This window comes from Mytilus galloprovincialis, chromosome 1, assembly GCF_965363235.1.
Source record: "Mytilus galloprovincialis chromosome 1, xbMytGall1.hap1.1, whole genome shotgun sequence".
Taxonomy (NCBI): Eukaryota; Metazoa; Mollusca; class Bivalvia; order Mytilida; family Mytilidae; genus Mytilus; species Mytilus galloprovincialis.
This window is the reverse complement of record NC_134838.1, coordinates 127,785,271-127,806,965: the sequence shown is the minus strand read 5'-3', so window position 1 is coordinate 127,806,965 and position 21,695 is coordinate 127,785,271. Positions and strand designations below refer to the sequence as shown.

General features: G+C 32.0%; 1 protein-coding gene across 2 annotated transcripts; it reads left to right on the top strand.

The window, feature by feature from the left end:
* Nucleotides 1-50: 50 nt before the first annotated feature.
* LOC143058534 (ATP-dependent DNA helicase PIF1-like) lies at nucleotides 51-20,601 on the top strand. Of its 2 annotated transcripts, none has more exons than XM_076232040.1 (11): nucleotides 51-146; nucleotides 6,368-7,071; nucleotides 7,678-7,767; nucleotides 8,304-8,457; nucleotides 9,375-9,489; nucleotides 9,984-10,090; nucleotides 10,440-10,579; nucleotides 12,263-12,369; nucleotides 12,864-12,951; nucleotides 19,440-19,585; nucleotides 20,063-20,601. In XM_076232040.1, exons 2-11 carry the CDS (start codon nucleotides 6,384-6,386, stop codon nucleotides 20,273-20,275), a joined length of 1,848 nt encoding a protein of 615 aa, XP_076088155.1. In that variant the 5' UTR covers nucleotides 51-146; nucleotides 6,368-6,383; the 3' UTR covers nucleotides 20,276-20,601. The 2 variants fall into 2 exon arrangements, with proteins under 2 accessions (XP_076088155.1, XP_076088160.1); XM_076232045.1 differs by lacking the exon at nucleotides 51-146 and adding an exon at nucleotides 5,035-5,057.
* The last annotated feature ends 1,094 nt before the right edge of the window (nucleotides 20,602-21,695 follow it).

The window sequence follows — 21,695 nt, the reverse complement described above, 5'->3', positions numbered from 1 at the left end:
TCGAATTTAACAAAAATTCCAATTGGATAATCATTCTTTCGGGAGTTTTCTTCTCATAAATAATAAACTCCGAGAACAACTAATTTTGAATCCTCGCACTTGTTATGAAAACTTACAGACGCGAACTAACTTATACAGGTGTTCAGGTAGTGTTTAATTTAAGCTTCAGCAAATTAACAACACACTTTTTATTGGCATAGTACAAATACTGATATAAGAGTCAAACATTCGCCAAAAGGCACAATGCTTCAGTTCATAGTAAATAATTTTGACAAATACGATATTTTTATGTTTATCATCGTATTTATTAGTCCAAATAAAAATTATAATAGCCTTTCAAGACGTCATAATTATTTGGACTACGTATTTATATGTTCTATGTTCTTCTATAGTCTAACATGCAAGGCTATTTTTTTTCTTGGACGCCTTCTGCCTCGCAAGACGTCATAATAATTTGGACTCAACATCTTACATAGTCTTACATAGTCTGTAACTGAGCGCTGGATCACTCCACTATGCTCAGATCTTCAGTTATTTGCTGACTTGTTTCGGTTGCGGTTCCTGTGTCAGCTTTTGCTCTATAGTTATATTTCATTTCACTATTTGTCCAATATTTATCTAGGCGGCTTTCAAATGTCTGAATAGTTGGTGCATTTACAACGCTGCTGGGTAAGCTGTTCCATATTGGTGCAATTCGTTGTGTGAAGAAGTTTGATCTTATGTTTTTGTTGCATCTTTGGATACTGTAAATTCAGAAATTAATGCGAGGTTTTTATTATTGCGAAAAATGCGACTGAGTTGTAACCGCAATAATTTAAACTCGCATTTTGATATATTTTATATGAATTTAACAGAATTTTTCTCAAAATCGTAAAAATTAAAATCGCAATAATAAATGCACGCAATAATTTCTGAATTTACAGTAGTCAGTTTTTTGTTGTGTCCTCTAGTAGCAGAAGTGGTGTTATATGTGAGTAGGTTAGGTAACGCTTCGTCATATATTCCCGATGTTAATTTGTAAGCTTCTATCATATCACCTCTCATTCGTCTGTATTTAAGTGTTGGTAACTTAAGCTTCTTCAACCGTTGTTCGTACTCTAGATCTTTCAATGTTGGTATCAATTTTGTTGCTCGCCTTTGAACATTTTCAAGTGCTTTGAATGGGCTCCATATACATGTAGCATTGGCATATTCGAGGTTTGGTCTTGCTAGTGCTTTATAAAGTAATAAGAACATTTCCTCATTGAGGCAGGTAAATGTCCTTCTAATTAGTCCCATAATACTATTGGCCTTATTTATTTTTTCATTCATATGTTGTTCGAAATTTAGTTTGTTATCAATGGTTACTCCTATGTCTTTTTCTTTGTCAACATGTTCTAGTGTGGTGTTACACAGGTTGTATTTATGGTTGTTATCATGTTGTTTCCCTGTTGTTAGGACTTTACATTTATCTGGGTGAAATCTTAGCAACCAAGTATTTGACCAAGATTCTAGATGAGATAAGTCTGTTTGAAGTGCATCACTATCATCTGTTGTTTGTATTTGTCGAAAGACTTTGGTATCGTCAGCAAACATGTAGCAATCTGAGTCAAGCATTTCTGGTAGATCATTAATGTAGATGACAAACAATATTGGACCCAGTACACTGCCTTGAGGGATGCCGCTTGTTACTTGTTTGAATTCTGAGTAGCTGCCGTTGACACGTACTTGTTGTTTTCTACCACTAAGGAATGATGTTACCCATGATATTATCTCTTCTGATATTCCGTAACTCTTTAATTTTCCAATCAGTCGTTTGTGGGGGACAGTATCAAATGCCTTCATGAAATCAAGGTATATAGTATCTATGGAACCTCCATTATCCAGAATTTTAGTCCATTTTTCAAGAACATGGAGTAGCTGTAATGTAGTCGACCTTCCTGATAAAAATCCGAACTGGTAATCACTAAATAGTTTATTTAGCCTCATGTGTGACACCATATGGTCTCTAACAAATGTTTCTAGGAGTTTGCAAAGTATGCACGTTAAGCTTACTGGCCTGTAGTTTGATGCCTGTTTTCGGTTGCCCTTCTTGAATATGGCTGTAATACATCCTTCTTTCCAGTCTTGAGGTATAGTTTTTTCTTTCAGCGACGTATTGAAAATTATGGTTATTGGAGTTGATAGTGCATCACACACGTCATGTAATAGTCTAGGATGAATATTATCGGGTCCTTGTGATTTATTTATGTTCAGGTTTTTCAGGCGTTTTTGAACATTCTCCTGTTTAACTACGAGATAATTCATGGCTTCCTTTACGGTTTGTCCTTGAAGTTTTGGTATGTCTCCATCGTCCTCCTTTGTAAAGACGCTGCAGGGGCGGATGCAGGAATTTTCGAAAGGGGGGGTGCTAACCCAGGGCACCCAGGGCAAAGGGGGGGTGCAAAACATATGTCCCGATACAAATGCATTGATCGGCAAAAATAAAGGGGGGGTGCGCACCCCCGGAACCCCCCCCCCTGGATCCGCCACTGCGCTGGCAAAGAAACTCGAAAGTGTTTCTGCCTTTTCTTTGTCGTTGGTTGTTAGTACATCATTACCATCTTGTGTATTCATGACGAGATCGGATATTCCAGTTCTAGTTTTAGTTTTTGATTTTACGTAATGCCAGAATTTTTTCGGGTTATTTTTTACTTGCTTGGCAATTTCTTTCTCTTTCATCTTGACTGCTTTTCTGGTAAGTTTCTTTACCTTGTTTCTGGTTTTACAGAATTCTCTATATTTTTCGCTACTTTTTGTTTCCATATACTTTGTCCAGCATCTGTGTTTTTTCCTTATTGCTTTCAATGTTTCTTGGTTGAGACCTACAGCTTTATTTTTTTTGCTCGATTGTCCTATCTTTTTATGTGGTATGTATTTACTTTGGAGTTCCAAGAGTTTGTCTTTAAAAAATATCCATTGTTCATTTGTAGACTTTTCTTTCATTATGTTGTACCAGTCTATATTGCTCAGATCTGTCCTTAGTCCATCTAAGTCTGCTTTGTCATAGTAAAACTTTATCCTTTCTGAGTTTGTTTCTTCAATGTAACAGTTGAATTTAAATGTCAATACTGAGTGGTCGCTCTTCCCCAAGGGGCTTAAGTATTCCACATCAGAAATCATACCCTCTTCATTGGTCAGAAGTAGATCTAATATATGAGGATCTTGATTTATTCTTCCTCGTGTTGGTTTCAATACATGTTGGTATAAAAAGCAATCTCTGAGGCATTCTATGAATTTATATTCTCTTGATTGTTCATTTGTTGGTGTGCTCCATGTCTCCCAATTTATCTTATCATAATTAAAGTCTCCCATCAATAAAATATGGCTATAGTCTCTGGATACCACATCTTTAAATAACTTTCTCAGTGACTCATCGTTGTTATCTTGTCCATTAGGGCTTCTATAAATACAACCTATGAGTAATTTGTCTCCACTTACTAATCTGATATGAACCCATACTGATTCCTCATAATCTGTTTCAAAGTCTACTTGAGTCGCCTCAATAGATTCATGTATGACATGGACCGTCAACCACAGGGACTCGGTTAGCAGATTAAAATTATGTAAATCAATGTTTTTAATTTATTTTTTATTATTTCCTGTCTATTTGCATTACTATATTAACGTATTTAACGTTGCCATCACTATTTCTTTTTTTTTTTTAGGTTTTTTCAGTATATGGATATGGATAGTAAACTGCACATTGCCAGAAAACAAAGAAATTGTGATGGCAACGTTAAATACGTTAATATAGTAATGCAAATAGACAGGAAATAATAAAAAATAAATTAAAAACATTGATTTACAAAATTTTAATCTGCTAACCGAGTCCCTGTGTTGTGTGTCTGTTGATTTAAAATCGACGCCATTTTGTATTCACTTCTTCTGTGTTACTGTATAAGCCTCCGCCGGTAAGAGCACCTCTGAATACAAAGAAAGATAACTCAAATTTTATCCATTTTCTCATTGATACCACAGGGACTCGGTTAGCAGAGTAAAATTTTGTAAATCAATGTTTTTAATTTATTTTTTATTATTTCCTGTCTATTTGCATTACTATATTAACGTATTTAACGTTGCCATCACTATTTCTTTGTTTTCTGGCAATGTGCAGTTTACTATCCATATCCATATACTGAAAAAACCTAAAGGGATCTAAGTCGCCATCTTGAATTGCCTTCCCTACTTTAGTTGTAGTAAACGCATCAACCCGGAAGTTTCCGAATGATACGTTGCTTTCGCCGGGAAATTTGAATATTCTGACACGAATGCAACTGAAACTGCGTAAGGGTTCTGTTAATCCACAAATCAAAATATGCATGTGATAGAAGAATAATTTCGGAAGAAAATGAGGGCTGTTGTAAGGTATATAGTAATTTATTAATATTTTTAATTATTTTTTATCTAAAGTAGGGAAGTCAATTCAAGATGGCGACTTAGATCCCTTTAGGTTTTTTCAGTATATGGATATGGATAGTAAACTGCACATTGCCAGAAAACAAAGAAATTGTGATGGCAACGTTAAATACGTTAATATAGTAATGCAAATAGACAGGAAATAATAAAAAATAAATTAAAAACATTGATTTACAAAATTTTAATCTGCTAACCGAGTCCCTGTGATTGATACTGATAAGACCATAAGTAAGACTAAATCAAAATCTGTCTTCATCCTTCTAACTTTAGGACATGTAGTTTTAGGTCTTATGAGTCGAGGTTCATAGATAAGAAGGTCTTTGGAGGGGGAAAAGGAGGAGGGTCTCTACTTTGAATCCTTTATTTGTAATGCCATTTTTCTCTATTCTTCAGTTATTTTGTCAATTTTATTATTTAATAGTACAAGAATCATGCAAATAAAAGAAATCAAGGCCTTCAAGCTCAAGAGAACTTAAACTATTTTAGGAGTAAAAAACAATACACACAGAAAAGTCGCTAAAATTGTAACCCTTAAAAATTTGGTCGCGTGCTTAATCCCCCATGGAGATTTTCAAAAGTTGGCAGGTCTGAGGACTATCAACATAATATCAATGATACATGTAAGTAAAGAAGGCAAGACATTTCAGCGTGTGCACTTTTGTTGCTTTCAAGGCTTACTGCCACTTGCAAAAAAATATAATAGCCTATCAAATTGAAAAAGTCATAATCATTTGGACTAGTATACATCATGTACACGTAGTACATTTGTAGTATGACTATCTAATATTGATTTAATGAAGAATCAAAAAATTTGTAAACAAAATTATTCATAAAATCATGAAATACTATTAAATATGTATACATCAAAAAGATTTGACTCCTATATAAAATATCAAACACATTTTAAAACAATTGTTAAAGCTTAAACTGGAGAAAAGACTTATCATGCGAATAAGGTCATACAATACAGTTTTGATCCCGTATTTACATTTTGATAAAAAAAAATCCATATAGACTATTTTTTACCTAATTAAATCAAATATGTAATAAAAAATATACCTTCATGTGCTCCTTTTTGAGTAAAATGAGGTTGAAATTTTGTATATTTGCTCAAAACTCGGATTTGTGGCCATATTTTCCCTTTCGAAAAAAAAACATAACTTTTTTGTTTGAAAGATAAACACAATGTTTTTTGTTAAATAATTTGTAATTTCTGTATTTTATAAGTATCCTAAAAATTTATACATTTTTTATTCAGAAATAACTCATATTTATCAAATGTTCATGAATGTAGAAAAAAACATAATTTTTTAGCTGTATATTCATGATATTTATCAAATTAAAAATTAAATGCACTATTTACGCTTTCATGAAAATTGGCACACATAATCTTCTCGCGTAATGAAACCAAATGACATTTTAAAAAAGAGGGGTCCATGAACTCGTTTTCAAGTTAAATGAGTTTGAATGATAAAAATCAGCTGAAAACTGCATCTTTTCCTGATAAGTCATAGTTTGACGTCGCAAAAATAACAATTTACTTTAGCAATGTCATTACCTCCCCTGTCACTGTATGGTATGCCCTTAAAATGATTTTTTAAACATTTATTATATTAAAACTCTGGAACAAAATTTTGACAAAGGTCAAAGTTAGGATCTGACAATAAGGGGGTGTTGCTAAATGTACGCTAAAAATTACTCTGTTATGCATGTTTGTCAGAATCTGTAAAGCAAGTCTTGAATTTATGATACTTGATAAAAATGTACAAAGTTTAATGCAAACTTACTCTAATAAAAGTTAAATGTCTATATAGCTACTAGTCATGTGCTTAGCAGCTAGTGTAGTTAATGGTTAGTAAAAGAAAAAGAAAATCTTAAATTGTATTTTATTTCACTACATGTTTTTATTCTTTACTTTATAATTTTATAGAAAGATACAAAGCATCATGGATATGAATCTGCTAACCTGCTCTGTAGTTGTAGAAGACTTGACAAAAACAGGAGATGTCATTAAACGCACACCTTATAAAAGTTTGTCGTTATCATTAGGTCGTAACGAATTCAATGATGTTACACTTAGAGTTGATTATGGTAAAAAAGATATCAAATATGCATTAAGAGAAATCAAACTCTTCAAAAAGTTTGCCAAAGATGGGAAGGCCACAGTCAGAATACCAGATCGGAATATCCAATTTATGTTGTCCAACTGTCCTCCCGATAAACTGTTGATGTTCTTAAGAACAATGCATACAAAGTTAGAGGTTGGAAAACAGAAAGGATTCATATCTGATCGAAAGAAATTATTATCAGAGCGTCATCGAACTTTTGATGAAATAAGCCCTCTGACTATGAAGGATGTTCATACTGTACATGAAGCAAGAGCTAAAGAGCTGGAGAAAGACTTGTTCACACCTAAAGGAAAGAGGAAAAGAGTAGATGATAACAAGGAAAATCACCCTCCTAAGGGAGTTAAAATGGCCAGAAAATTAGTAAAAGCAGTACCAAGATCAGTTATTCCAGTCAAACTAAGTAAAGAACAGTCTTCTGTATTAGAGGCAGTATCTAAAGGAAGGAGTGTATTCTTTACAGGGAGTGCTGGTACTGGAAAATCATTTCTCATGAAAAGAATAATAGGTATATACTAAAACTGGTCGAGGCAAACTTAAATGGTATGAATGGAGATTGCTGAAAGTGATATCTTGGAAGTTGAGATACATACAATGTACATTTGCATTTGTTATATCATAAATATAGTCTGTCCTGACTGTCATAAGAAATCATGTGACAACATTTTTTTAAATCATTCTGCTACACTTGATATGAATGATTATCAAACTACTGGTACACTATAAATGTAACAAAATCAAAAATTACATTTGTACTAAAAAATTTCTTAACACACCATAATTTTTTCATTCATCATATATCATAATTGACAGTGCAAACAATTACAATACATGTATTATTATTGATGAAATGATAAGCGAATGACTTATAATTAAGGTAACCTCCAGCTTTGTCCTGTACTGTTTTTTATCCCAAAAATAAAGATACTATGAAATGCAAGATTTGTTTATTAAATCTAATGTTAAAGTTAAATAAATCTGTCTGGTATATTTTTTTCATGTAACATGTTTAAAAATTTAAAAGATTCTTTTCATGAAGAATGTAGCATTGTTGATGAATTGAACAAGGGTTGGAAAACTTCTTTATCTAATTGAAAAAAATCATGTATTTTAGGAACTTTGCCACCGCAGCATACATTTGCCACAGCTAGTACTGGTGTTGCTGCCTGCCATATAGGGGGGACAACTCTACATGCATTTGCAGGTAAGTAATTAAAATATAACGATGAAATATTAGCAACATATAAAGCCATTTAACATTGTTTCAACTTAAGATTTGATTTTTTTAGGGACACATTTTTATACAAAACCATTTTTCAAATTTCTAACAAGATGTTCTATATTATGTTATTGCGGCAACAATTGCAAGGGGTATACGTATCATTTTCCCAGCTGTTCATTTTATATAAACACTAAATATGGCCTGAAGGGCAAATAAGCCAATTGTCAAAAAAAGTTTAAAAAAGGAGTAATGTGAAATGTTTGCAATAATAATTTATTTGATCTAAAAATGAAATAATAGTGACTCTCCTGAAATATACAATTGCATTATACTTATAGACACAATATTCATTGACTCAGCTGATTATAAACTTAGTCAGCTAGACATTGCACTAGAAAGTCATTTGATAGCTTATATATACTTACAAGTTGTTAAATTATTTATACCAAACATCATACAATTTATTCTTAACAACAAAATAAATGTTGTAATTTCTCCCATATTGTGTAATTTTGTAGGTATTGGATCAGGAAGGGGTACATTGGAGCATTGTGTACAATTAGCATCACGAGCACAGGTAGCTCAGCAATGGAGGAAATGTAAACATTTAGTTATTGATGAAATATCTATGGTAGATGGAGAATTCTTTGAAAAATTAGAAGCTGTTGCTAGGTAACCTTAACATAAAGTGAGGTTGTAAAGAACTCTCATTGGTTTCTACATGTGATAATGAACATGTCCTGTAAATAAGTGATTTGAAATTCATGAAACAGTAAATAATAATGACATATGTCTTAATGTTGATGTGCATATTGACAGATAATTATGATTCAATTTTCTTTCTATATGTTCTAGCCTAGGAGTAATATTCAATTGAACTTAGAATTTTGGCAAAAATATTCTTCTGTAATAGTTTGTCATCTGCCACCACACAACATAGTTTCATGAAACTTTGTAGATGTGCATATCAACAAGAAATTTTTTCTGTGGACTTTTGTAAGAGTTATTATTTCACTTATGAGTCAGTAGGGTTTTGCTTGCCACCAGACAATGTGGGGGTGTGGCAACGTGAGAGATGTGAGCCTACTCTCAAAGGCTTTTTAATTAAGAAAACCCTGTCCTCCATAATGACGCCTTTAGAGGCCAACCCCTTTACTCCATATTGACGCCTTTTGACTTCTGAGTAGTACCTCAGTTAAAATGCTGTGACTACAAAATGTCTGCATCAATCTTAACAAAAGTTGTATCCCAAATGAAAAGGATATTCATAAGAATAACTGACTTAAATTTATTTGATGAAATATTAGGTTTTTGCAATGCATTTATACTGAAAAGCAAATTTTCAGCATTTTATTGAAAAATTCAATGTGAATCAAGTATGCTAAAAAAAAAAGATTCCATTGAGAAAGGATTAATAAAAAGAATACTGTCTTCACAAGCAGATTTCCAATTCACTTTTTGTTTATTGCATTGTTTGATGATAGAAAATATGTTTTTTTGTAATAAAGTTTGAAATATTTAAGGCAGGTAATCAATGTTCTTTTGAAAGTTTCATTGCTATGATCTAACTGTTTATTAATTATTAACAGAGTGATACGAAGGAATGACCAACCTTTTGGTGGAATACAGCTGATAATGTGTGGAGATTTCCTTCAGTTACCTCCTGTTACCAAAGGCAAAGAAAAAGTCAATTTCTGTTTTCAGGTAAAGCTCAGTACAAGAAAATAGCATCATGTATTCTTAAAATGCCTCTCTTATATTGTGTGTTAATGAATAATAAATGATTCTGTTGAAAGGACTTTAATGTCTTACCAGCACAACAAAACTTAAATAACTTTTGATCTGTTCTCATCAATTCATCAATATAAAGGTGAAGTGATAGATTTTGTTTAAGAGCTTGGCTTATTGCTTGACCCTTAACTTGTTGAAGATAGTATGTTACCTTTTAGATGCATCTTAGTTATTTTTATTGGTTAGATTGTTGCATTTGGGTATTTACTGTAATTTTAGAATATATTCTCTGACACAATTTTTTATTATATTGTCAAATGACATAATTCAAGTTTTGTTTTGATTGGTCAATTTTTTAATGATCATGCCTATTGAACTTTGAAACATTAGTTATGGAAGTAATGTTTGAATAATTTCAGACTCAGGCTTGGAAGAAATGTATTCAGATTTTTGTTTAATAATTTCAGACTCAGGCTTGGAAGAAATGTATTCAGATGAATATAGAACTAACAGAAGTAAGAAGACAGTCAGATAAATCATTTATAGATGTTCTTCAACAAATTAGGCTAGGAAGGTTTGTAGAATGACAATAGGTATAGATATATATGTATATATAGGGATTGAATATTAGGAAGATTGATTACTCAATCATAAATTGTCATATCTAAAAAATATAGTTTACATAAATCTCATAGGTATTTCATGCATTATAAATTTTTGATGACACATATGAACTTGGATGAGTTAAACCTTGGATAAGTCTTTTAAATTCAAATTCATTTGTCCAGTCCCTTTGATTTCGAGGTTCAATGTATTGCATTAAAACTATTGTATTTGTAAAGCTTTGTATATGTAAATCTTGATATTATTTATCAAGTGTTTGATTATATAACTCTGTTGACATATATGTATTATTCTTATAGGTGTCCTGACTATGTCTACACGACTTTGAGAGCTACAGCCAAACAAAACATCCAGAGAGATGGTATCCTAGCAACCAGACTGTGTACTCACAAAGAGGATGTCAACCAGATAAATGAGCACCATCTACAGAAATTAAATGGTATGTTTGTACTTTTAATTCAAGATTTCAAATAACGTCTGTTTTAAAGTTGAGGCAATGCGAAATGAAAAAATAAAATGCAGCGATGACATTAGGATAGAGACCCTTCTCCATGTTTTCCAGAAAAAATGACGAGATTTTTGATAACTTTTAACATAGTTTTTAGATCAAAATATACCTAAGCACACCTCCTTCTTTGTTTTAATAATAGAAAACAGATGAACACATACAGTTACTCATTAAATCATAATGCCTTTTTATTCTAATGATATAGATCTAATGTACATGTATAGCTTAATTTGAAAAGTGAATCAAAGCAGGGCTCACGCTACCAGGCGACTTCGGCGAAGAAGTCGCCTTCCCGACCGTCACTTCGCTTTCCCCGACCCCCAAAAGCGAAAACAAGTCGCCCTGTTCTTGACGATAGTCGCTTTCAGTCGCTTCCGTCATCTGACATTTTCAACTTTTACTAAGTTGATGAAACATCAATTTTTTACTGATAATTAAAGAAATTCAGACATAAACGATTCATTATCTTTAGAAAAGAGGTTGAAGCATTATCTTCGCAGTGTGTAGCAGGTTATTTGATAAAAATACATCTTTTTATCACTTCATGCATTTTCGCAAGTTCCGGTGCTTGTTACTCGAAAACGTACATCAACCTAAATTTCGGCGGCAAAATAAGTTTGTTGCTTCATTTAAACGTGATAAAAGTTGCCTCCAGTAAATGTTTAATCCATTTATTGCATTAAAACCGTCATGTTCCTTTCCAAATAACTTGTCAAACATCGTTTATTTTTGTAAATTTTCTTGCATTCGTCCGCCATTGACCGATTTCTAAACTACGGATCTGAACCGGACCAGCTATGACCGAAATCCGTACTTTTACAATAATTACTACGGGCGCACGGATGGAACAGCTGACAGAAGAATATTGATCCCAAAGGGAAAAATTACGCATTCCACACTCATTAAGAGACTTTTGGTTACATCTAATTGATTGGTGTATATAAGTCCCTATATTTTTTATGGATTGTTTCAAACTATTGATTAAAGTTGCTTAACTCTGAGACTATTCTACTAATATCAATATATTATGGCCCAGCTTAATAACTTTTATATTTTTTTATGAGAAACACTGAATTTCATACACAAGATAATTTTTAATTAAATTGTAATTGATATATTATAATTTCTTTACATTTTTTAAAATAATTTTTTTTTTAGTGCTAGATATTTAGTTGGTAGTTTCTCACAAGAACCTTAGTAAAACTTAAACAACTTTTAATTTCAAATGTTACTTTAATTGTAATTTTTTACTCATGAATTGAACAACATAAAAAGAACATTATTTACATATGGCCCTTTATACTATTGTAAAATGCAAACATTGTAGCGCACCGCGCGAATGAGCACTTCTCTTTCAAATCTCACCACTTCTCCCTATCAGTTTCAAAAAGAGAAGTCACTTCTCCCTATAATTCTGAAGTAGTGTGAGCCCTGCAAAGTAAAAGTTTCATACTTTTTTTTGGCTTTTTTAACTTTTTTTTATTAGAGTGTCACTGATGAGTCTTTTGTAGACAAAACATTCCTCTGGTGCAAATACAAACTTTCAATCCTGGTATCTATGATGAGTGTATTTGATAGCTTATTGAAATGGTAAACTTTTTTACCTCTTTGTAGGAGAATCTAAGTTGTTTACATCTACAGATAGTGATTCTGTTTATACACAACAGATAAATGGCATGTGTCCAGTACCAGACAAACTAAATCTAAAGATTGGAGCACAGGTAAACATTTAATATAATCATTGACCTGGGCTATCACAGGTAATTTGTGTTTGTTTGGGTTGAAAAGGTACTTTTTCAAAATTAAAAATGTTAATTATCTCCCTTTAGACTAAATTATACCATTACAGTATAGAAACTTAAGCTGTGTTTGAAGTCAGTGCTAAAAAGGAGTTACAGTCAATCATGACCAGCTTCTAACATTTAAAGAAGGTTGCTAGACCCATGAATCAACATAGAGTTAATGTAGCAAATCCAATATAAGTTTTATTTAATTAATATATGACAAAAAAAGTGTTATTTCCTTACATTACATATAGTGTTACCCTTATCCATAATTCTGCAACAAACTGATATATAGACTTTTTTTCCTAACTCCTTCACATATTGACCTGGTTTTTAGTATGGGAGTCTTCTACAAAGTTACAGATCAAACTTTTCTTCATTGTGATTAGGGGCTATTCATTTCATTCTTACACATTTAGTTTTGTTTTCAGGTTATGTTAACAAAGAATTTAGATGTACAGAAAGGACTTGTAAATGGAGCTAGAGGAATCGTAATAGGATATCAGAAAGATAATGATGGTATGTTTGATTTGTGAAAATACAGGAGCCAATGAAAGCATGTTGTATGTTTTTTAACGCAAGGGTACCCAAATTGCACATATTTTGACAGTTTTTTAACCTATGTTTATTCATGCTTCAGAAAAAAAATTTCATTATGTTTATTATGTAGATGTATCATTTATTTACTCTATGCCATATGGTTTCACCAATTTAATTTTGAATCCATATGGAATCATAGAAAAATTGGTCTGAACTGACCTTCAAACCATTAATGGTTCTTTATTGAGGAGTACCCAAATTGCATCCATGCTTAAATTCAGGTCGTCAAAAGTCGAATAACAGGAGCTTTTGTTTAATTTCTTAAAATATTTTGAACAATTGGATATAAGTCCATGTTTACTCTTCATTTTTTAAGAAATGGATACTTGTGACATATTGAATTTGCTAATTTTAAAAAGATGACGTTTTGATGATGTCGCATGGCGATGTTTCCATACATTTTGCTTTTTCAGTAAACAATTCATCTGTTGATAAATACTGTGAACGTTTTGTGTATATCTAAATATTTCTACCTATGTTGAAAGACGTGCATAGTATCAAATCATAAAGATACAAATTGTTTAGTCTCTATGAAATCTTGTACGATTCCTGCAGCAATTTTTGCTAAATAGGTGCAATTTGGGTACTCGGTGCAATTTGGGTACTGTTACGTTACATATATTTGACACAATTGAGAGTTATTCTGATTATAACTTTGTAATATTGAAGGAAAGTTGAATAATTACAATAGATACTGTATATATCCAAGGTTGTAAGTTTCTACCTTATGTCTTTTATTTGCAATATGTTAAAACTTTGAAAACATTGACATTGATCAAAGCTTTTTGTTGCTCAGTCTGAAAATGGATTGAATACATTCCAAAGTTTTATCAAGAGCATCATTGGAACATGCACTTTATATACAGGACTATAACCACTTCTCAGACAGACTTTATGGAACCAGAGAGATGTGGTATGATTGTCAATGAGACAACTATCCATTAAATTTCAAATGAAGTGTAAGCAATTATTGGCAACAGTAATACACCTTATCGCTATTTTGTCAAATCAGGGGGAAAAAAACAGTCATTTGGACAACTTCCTGTTTGGGTCAATGGTGAAGCAGAACAAAGGTCATCAGTAATGAGCTGAGGAAGGACAAATTTTAGAAAGCGATCACTAGGAAACTTTGATAGATAATGATCCACTTTTTCGAAATTCATATTAATATTTTGTTTGAAATATTTACAATGGTTTAAACAGGTCTCATTAAAAAGTAACATGCATCCTACCCAGATAGCTTCAACTGAATGAAAAAGTTGTGTAAATTTAGAACTTACCTGGAATGGAATAAATAGGGATAAGTGTTAAGGTGTATGATGTAGATGTTAGCCAGTTCTTTCATCTATAATTTTACAATTTTTAATGTGTCTGTCTTAAGTAAAATTGTATTCCCTGATTGGAACTTATCATCAGTAATATATTTAGCAATGAATGTGCCAAGATATGAAGTGTTCAAAATGATGGTTGATGACCTTCTGTTGTTGTTTTTTCTATGGTCGGGTTGTTGTCTCTTTGACACATTCCCCATTTCCGTTCTCAATTTTATTATCAAATGATATGTTATGATTAGAATTCCCAAATCACTTGTTACACAGTGTGATAGTGATCTAATATGATATGTAAGGGGTCAGACTATCTTTATGTGTGGAATTAAGATGTATTTGTAAAAGAAATGATAACTGGTCATTTTGTCCACTGGTGTTGTATATAGGTTGGAAAGTTCTATAAGAATAACAGGTTATACTTTTTTCCTTTTTTTTTTGTCGAGCCAGTGACTTTTGTTACAGAAAGCTTAACATATGGATAGTGATCTGGCACCGGCGTTAACTCACTTCTTAAAAGCTTCATATTTTAGAAGGTAGAAGACCTGGATGTTTCATACTTTGTATATAGATGCCTAATGTAATGAAGTTTCCCTGGTTTAGTGACTACTTGAAAAAAAAATTAAGTTTTTTTGTAATGTTAATTTCTCTCTCATTATGAGTAATAGGATAATTTTATTTGGTATGTGCATACCTTGCAAGGTCCTCGTGCCCATGAAACAGTTTTCACTTGACCTTGACTTCATTTCATTGATCGGTGAATAATGTTAAGTTTTGGTGGCAGCGTCACTATCTCAGATACTATAAGCAATAGATCTAGTTTATTTGGTGTATGGAAGGATTATAAGGTGTACATGGCAGTTGTCCCCTGATTTTGGCCTCATTTTCATTGTCAAAGTTAAGTTTTTGAGTTTTGGTCTTTTTTAGTGGAGCCTTCGACTTTAGTTGAAAAAGCAAGACATAGCCATCCTACGTTCCGTCGGTGGCAGCGTCCACAAATATTCACTCTGTGGTTAGAGTTTCTGAAATTTTAATAACTTTCTTAAACTACCCTGGATTTCTACCAAATTTTAACAGAAGCTTGTTTATGATCAAAAGCTAGTATCTAGAAGAAAATTTAGTAAAAATGTTGTTCTATTTTATTTATAAATGGACTTAATTTTTCAATTAATATAACAAACAGTGCAGTTCAAGTTTTTAAAACATTTATCAAATTCATAAACTATCCTTTATTTTTACCAAACTTGGATCGAAGCTTCTTTCAAACAAAAGATAGTATCAAGAGGAATATTTTTATCAATTTTTTTTCTCATTTTTGTTGAGCCTGCGATTAACAGCAAAAGTAGACGAGACACTGGGTTCCCCGGAACCCTTACAAATTTTTGTGTTTTGGTCTGTTTTCTTTAACTTTAAGCAATAGGTCAACTATATTTGTTGTATGGAAGGATTGTAAGCTGTACTTGTCTGTCTGGCATGGTTTATATGACCTTGACCTCAAATTCATGGTTCATTGGTCAATGTTCAGTTTTCTTGGTTAATTCGTTTCTTAAAACTATAAGCAACAGGTCAACTATATTTAGTGTATTGAACCATTGTATTTCTTGTTTGGTTTATATGAACTTAACCTCATTTTCTTGGATCATGTTAAGTTTATGTGATAGTTGAAGTAAAACTCTATATTTAGGACTATCAACATAATTTCAATGGTTAGTAAAGAAGGCTAGACATTTCAGAATATGCACTCTTGTCTATCTTAACCAAGATTGAAATCTTTATCCTTTTGTTGATCAGGTTTTCCCCTAGGAGTTGTACTTTACTATTACAATCTGTATCCTTTTGTTGATCAGGTTTTCCCCTAGGAGTTGTACTTTACTATTACAATCTGTATCCTTTTGTTGATCAGGTTCTCCCCTAGGAGTTGTACTTTACTATTACAATATTTATCCTTTTGTTGATCAGGTTCTCCCCTAGGAGTTGTACTTTATTATTACAATCTTTATCCTTTTGTTGATCAGGTTCTCCCCTAGGAGTTGTACTTTACTATTACAATCTGTATCCTTTTGTTGATCAGGTTTTCCCCTAGGAGTTGTACTTTACTATTACAATCTGTATCCTTTTGTTGATCAGGTTCTCCCCTAGGAGTTGTACTTTACTATTACAATCTGTATCCTTTTGTTGATCAGGTTCTCCCCTAGGAGTGTACTTTACTATTACAATCTGTATCCTTTTGTTGATCAGGTTCTCCCCTAGGAGTTGTACTTTACTATTACAATCTGTATCCTTTTGTTGATCAGGTTTTCCCCTAGGAGTTGTACTTTACTATTACAATCTGTATCCTTTTGTTGATCAGGTTCTCCCCTAGGAGTTGTACTTTATTATTACAATATTTATCATAACTCTCCTAAACATTTTCTTTGAAATTTTATGTCATTGCACTTTTATGCAACTCTCATTACATGAATATTGGAAAGGAAAGTAGACCTTGATACTATTTTAATCCTGCAACATCTCTCAAAATCTAAATTAATATAATCTTTAAGTAAAAAAAAAAGATAACATCAATACAAATGCAATATGTCTTCTTCCATTTTTAAATAAATTGCATTCTGATACATAACAGAAAAATTATGACAATGCTGCATCTATAAAAACATTGTTTTAATTCATTCACCTGTGATATCATAATTACCAGGTAAAAAAAACAGGTGAGTAATGCAATTAGGTCGTGGTAGCCTTGGGTTTGTATACAGTATGAGAAATCTTAATAGTATCTCAAGTGTTAAAGGAGGATCAAAGATTAAAATACAAGTTAGGTTCAGAGCATGACATGTGGTTGAAATAAGTTATTTACCATCCGTTGTCTGTATTGGCTATGTGGTATAATATCAAACTGTAAAGTGTCTTATTTTGTTTCAAGATTGAAATATATTTACCTTGTAATTAACATACTGATGATACTATCATTAACTGTAAACATTTACTGCTTTAGGTAAATATTTGATTGCAGGGATTCAGTTTTGTTGTACAATTCTGATGTTTCCTGTTCCTAGTTAAGATAACTGGCTTAACAAGTCATGAGAAAATTTGTTCTTTAAGATAAGAATTGTGTAAATTTAGGTCAAGGGAAAAGCCATTTTTGACCAAGTACAGAACCAGTTGTGTGTATTTTTTTAGTGAAATTGTTTTCATTATTTCTTGTGATGTCTGGCTGTAGGATAATTTGGTGTCTGTCAAAATAGCCTTACAACCTTCAATATTTTTTATACCCCCGCTTTAAAAAAGGGGGGTATACTGTTTTACCTCTGTCTGTCCATCAGTCCGTCCGTCAGTCAGTCCGTCCCATGAAACTTTCGTCACATTTTTCTCAGGAACTACACAACCACCCTTTCTGTAATTTGGTATCAACATTTATATATGTCAGCCATAACGTGTGATGCGTTTTCAGATTCATCACTCGACAACTTCCTGTTTACCAAACACTTGCATATTTTTACACTATTAATATTATCCACTTGCGGCGGGGGTATCATCAGTGAGCAGTAGCTCGCAGTTTCACTTGTTTTTTTTGCATATTAAATTTTGAATTTGTTAAATGAAATAGATGATTACATCTAAGACAGAAACAGAATATGACGTGTGATGACTCCAGATAGAGTGCATCTATTCAACGAGTAAAATGATTAAATGATAAATTAGTAATGGAGCAGCAATATTTATCTTGTCTCCATGAAGTCATGGATGTGAATTAAAAGTGCTGTTTCTGGGGATTTGGTGGTGTTTTTGTATTTTGTAATTTGGTCAGCTTAAGAGGAACCACTATGATAATCCAATAGCATTTGTTAAGCATTTGTATTAGCATTGGCACATTTCATTTCCATTGAGATTATATGGGCAGGTCCTCTCAGTCATGGTTCTACTCTGAAAGATTTGCATACATTTTAAATTCTACAGTAACCTGTAAAAATATTAGTTCTAGTACATGATAGACAGTCAAGTACATATACAATTATCTAGTAAACTTGCACATGACATAGTGTCATGTATTCATCTAGTAAACTTGCACATGACATAGTGCCGGGTATATATCTAGTAAATGTGCACATGACATAGTGTCATGTATATATCTAGTAAACTTGCACATGACATAGCACCATGTATTTATATAGTAAACTTGCATATGACATAGTGTCATGTATTTATCTAGTAAACTTGCACATGACATAGTGTCGGGTATATATCTAGTAAATGTGCACATGACATAGTGTCATGTATATATCTAGTAAACTTGCACATGACATAGCACCATGTATTTATATAGTAAACTTGCACATGACATAGTGTCTATATATCTAGTAAACTTGTACATGACAGAGTGTTGGGTATATATCTAGTAAACTTGCACATGACATAGTGTCATGTATTTATCTAGTAAACTTGAGCATGACAGAGTGTTGGGTATATATCTAGTAAACTTGCACATGACATAGTGTCATGTTTTTATCTAGTAAACTTGAGCATGAAGAGAGTGTCAGGAACATATCTAGTTAAATAGCACATGACAGAGTGTTAGGAATATATCAAGTTAACTAACACATGACCGAGTGACAGTAATATATCTTGTTCACTAGCTCATGACAGAGTCAGAGTGTCAGGTTCATATCTAGTTAACTAGCATATGACAGAGCGTCAGGAACATATCAAGTTGACTAGCTCATGACAAAGCATCAAGACATTGGGTTAACTAATACATGACAAGTGTGTCAGTTGCATATCTAGTTATTAACTAGCACATAACTGAATGACAGGTATGTATCTATATAACTAGCATATGACAAAGTGTCAGGAACATATCTAGTTGACTAACTCATGACAAAGCATCAAGACACTGTTAAAATATGAGAAATTCAAAAATAATAAGCAAAAGATTCATCATGGTAAATATCTCAGTTAACACATAGCTAAAACACTTCTGCATAAACACAAACTCTTTTGACTCGCATTTAGATATTGATTTTGATAATATATATCATTTTTTATATGACAGATTAGACTCATTAGTTTAATATTGTACATTATTTTCAGGTTATCCCATTGTGAAGTTTAGATGTGGAATGGAGGAAGAAATCAAACCTATAAGATGGTCATTCAAGTTCAGTGGAGGAAATATATCTACAAGGAAACAGATTCCATTAAAATTAGCATGGGCCATCTCCATTCATAAAAGTCAAGTTAGTATTGGTCACTAAAAGGAGCATTCAAGAAACTGAAAATAATTTGATGCACTATATACACATGTAGTTACTAATCAGTGGTGCTCTTGGAAATACTCCAAAATTGTAATGAGCAATCAACCATAAAAATACATAAAAACACTTAAAATATGGAAACCAAAATCAACCAAGTAATAATCATCATCAGAATACCACCATTTTTTGGTTATTGAAAATATTGCCCTTACATTTTAATGGATAAGAAAATAAGAAAATGCATGTATCTTTTATGTTACTTATTGTTTGGTTCTATTTGCAAAGGCTTCTACAAAGTTTGCATTTTTTGTTGTACAAAATGTCTTAGAATTTGTAAGTCATCAGTTTTTCATAATCAGGTACATATCTTGTATATTGATAATGAACTATTCTTTAAAAAAATAAATAGAAAACTTTCTGAGTTCTTGTTTAACTAAAGTGTTTTTTTTTCTTTTGCAGGGAATGACATTAGATTGTGTAGAAATATCTCTGTCTCGTGTATTTGAATGTGGACAATCTTATGTAGCACTGTCTCGAGCCAAGTGTTTAGAAGGTTTACGAGTATTGGACTTTGAGAAGAGTTGTGTGAAAGCTAATTTGGAAGTTCTCAGGTTTTACCATAAACTAGATCTACATAAAAGAATGATGCAGACAAGTATAGGAGATTATTAATGTTAATTTATTTAAGGGTTGATATTTAAATTTGTATGATGTACATGTGCTGTGAGAAGTTACTTAAAAGGTTAATTGTTTAGTTTTGAGTACATGTGGTATAAAAGTGAGATTAGATGTTTATTTCTATTCATGGTTATGGCGTAATCATGCACAGAAGTCAATATTAGAGTTGATTCTAAAATATAATGGTGTTTATTTGTTAAATAAAAGGTCACAATGATTGTTTGCTACATGTACACATAAACAGATTGATTAAAGAGTGATGTAGTATACTTGTCTGTGAGCTACTAGTTATTTTGGTTGATTTTTATGTAATGTGTAATGTGTAATGTGTAATGTGTAAGCTGTGAGAGAAAGTTGTTGAAAGTATGTGATTTAAACAAAAAATTAATACACATGTGTTCATTAAATGGCAGCTAAGTTGAATTGTCGTGTGATATAATCTCGGGTATAGGATGATAATGCTTTATACTTCATCGGATTTAATATTCTACCAAACCTATACTCATTCCTCACATCAAAATTCCAGGTCTTTAGTAACTGTCCCAAACAAGGCTTAATACAGTTTTTAAAGGATGAACTTAGGAAGCCTATAGGTTTTGTGTTTTGGGGTTTCTGTCTCTTATAGAATTAATGTCCACATTGTTTATTCATCTTTTTATGTATGTAAAATTGAGAATGTATTTGTTTTACAACAATGACCCCTTATGCGTACTAAAAATGCAATAGAACTATTTTTATAAACCCTTATACCTCATAATTTAAAGGAAAAGTCAATGTCATTCATACTAAATTATGATAATTTTATATGCATATTCATCATGTACTACAATGAATTTTGATATCATCTAGATTTCAATTTGATGATAGTTGGATTAACACGTAAGCCTCAACAAACTTTATTTAAAAGTGAACCTTTAATTTATTATTTGGTATGTCAGTTACATGCTGTGTGTAAGATTGTGTGTGGAATAGTGTGTTTGTATGTATTAATTTAACGTGTATTTTGCTTTCAACTTCTTGTTTTATAATTACTTTTTTTTTTTTATTATTTCTGATATTTGTTTTATGTCAAATTTTCAGCATAAATTGACATTCAAGGAATGTAAGAAATGATCTCTCAAAATGTATTTTTTATATATTTTTAATTTTTAATTTTTTAAATAAAATCATTTTACAACTATTTTTCAGATGTTTCTGCTACTTGTTTTTAGCAGTTTCTGTGCTATCTCTCTAAATTATGTGATAAATCAGTCACCTATCAATAGACTTATTAGAGAGAGAGAGAGAGAGAGAGAGAGTTCCAAAAATAGATTGATTGATTTGGGTGTTTAATATAAAAAAAGAAGGTGTGGTATGATTGCCAATAAGACAACTCTCCACAAGAGACACTATTACAGGGTTCTTGTCTATTTCA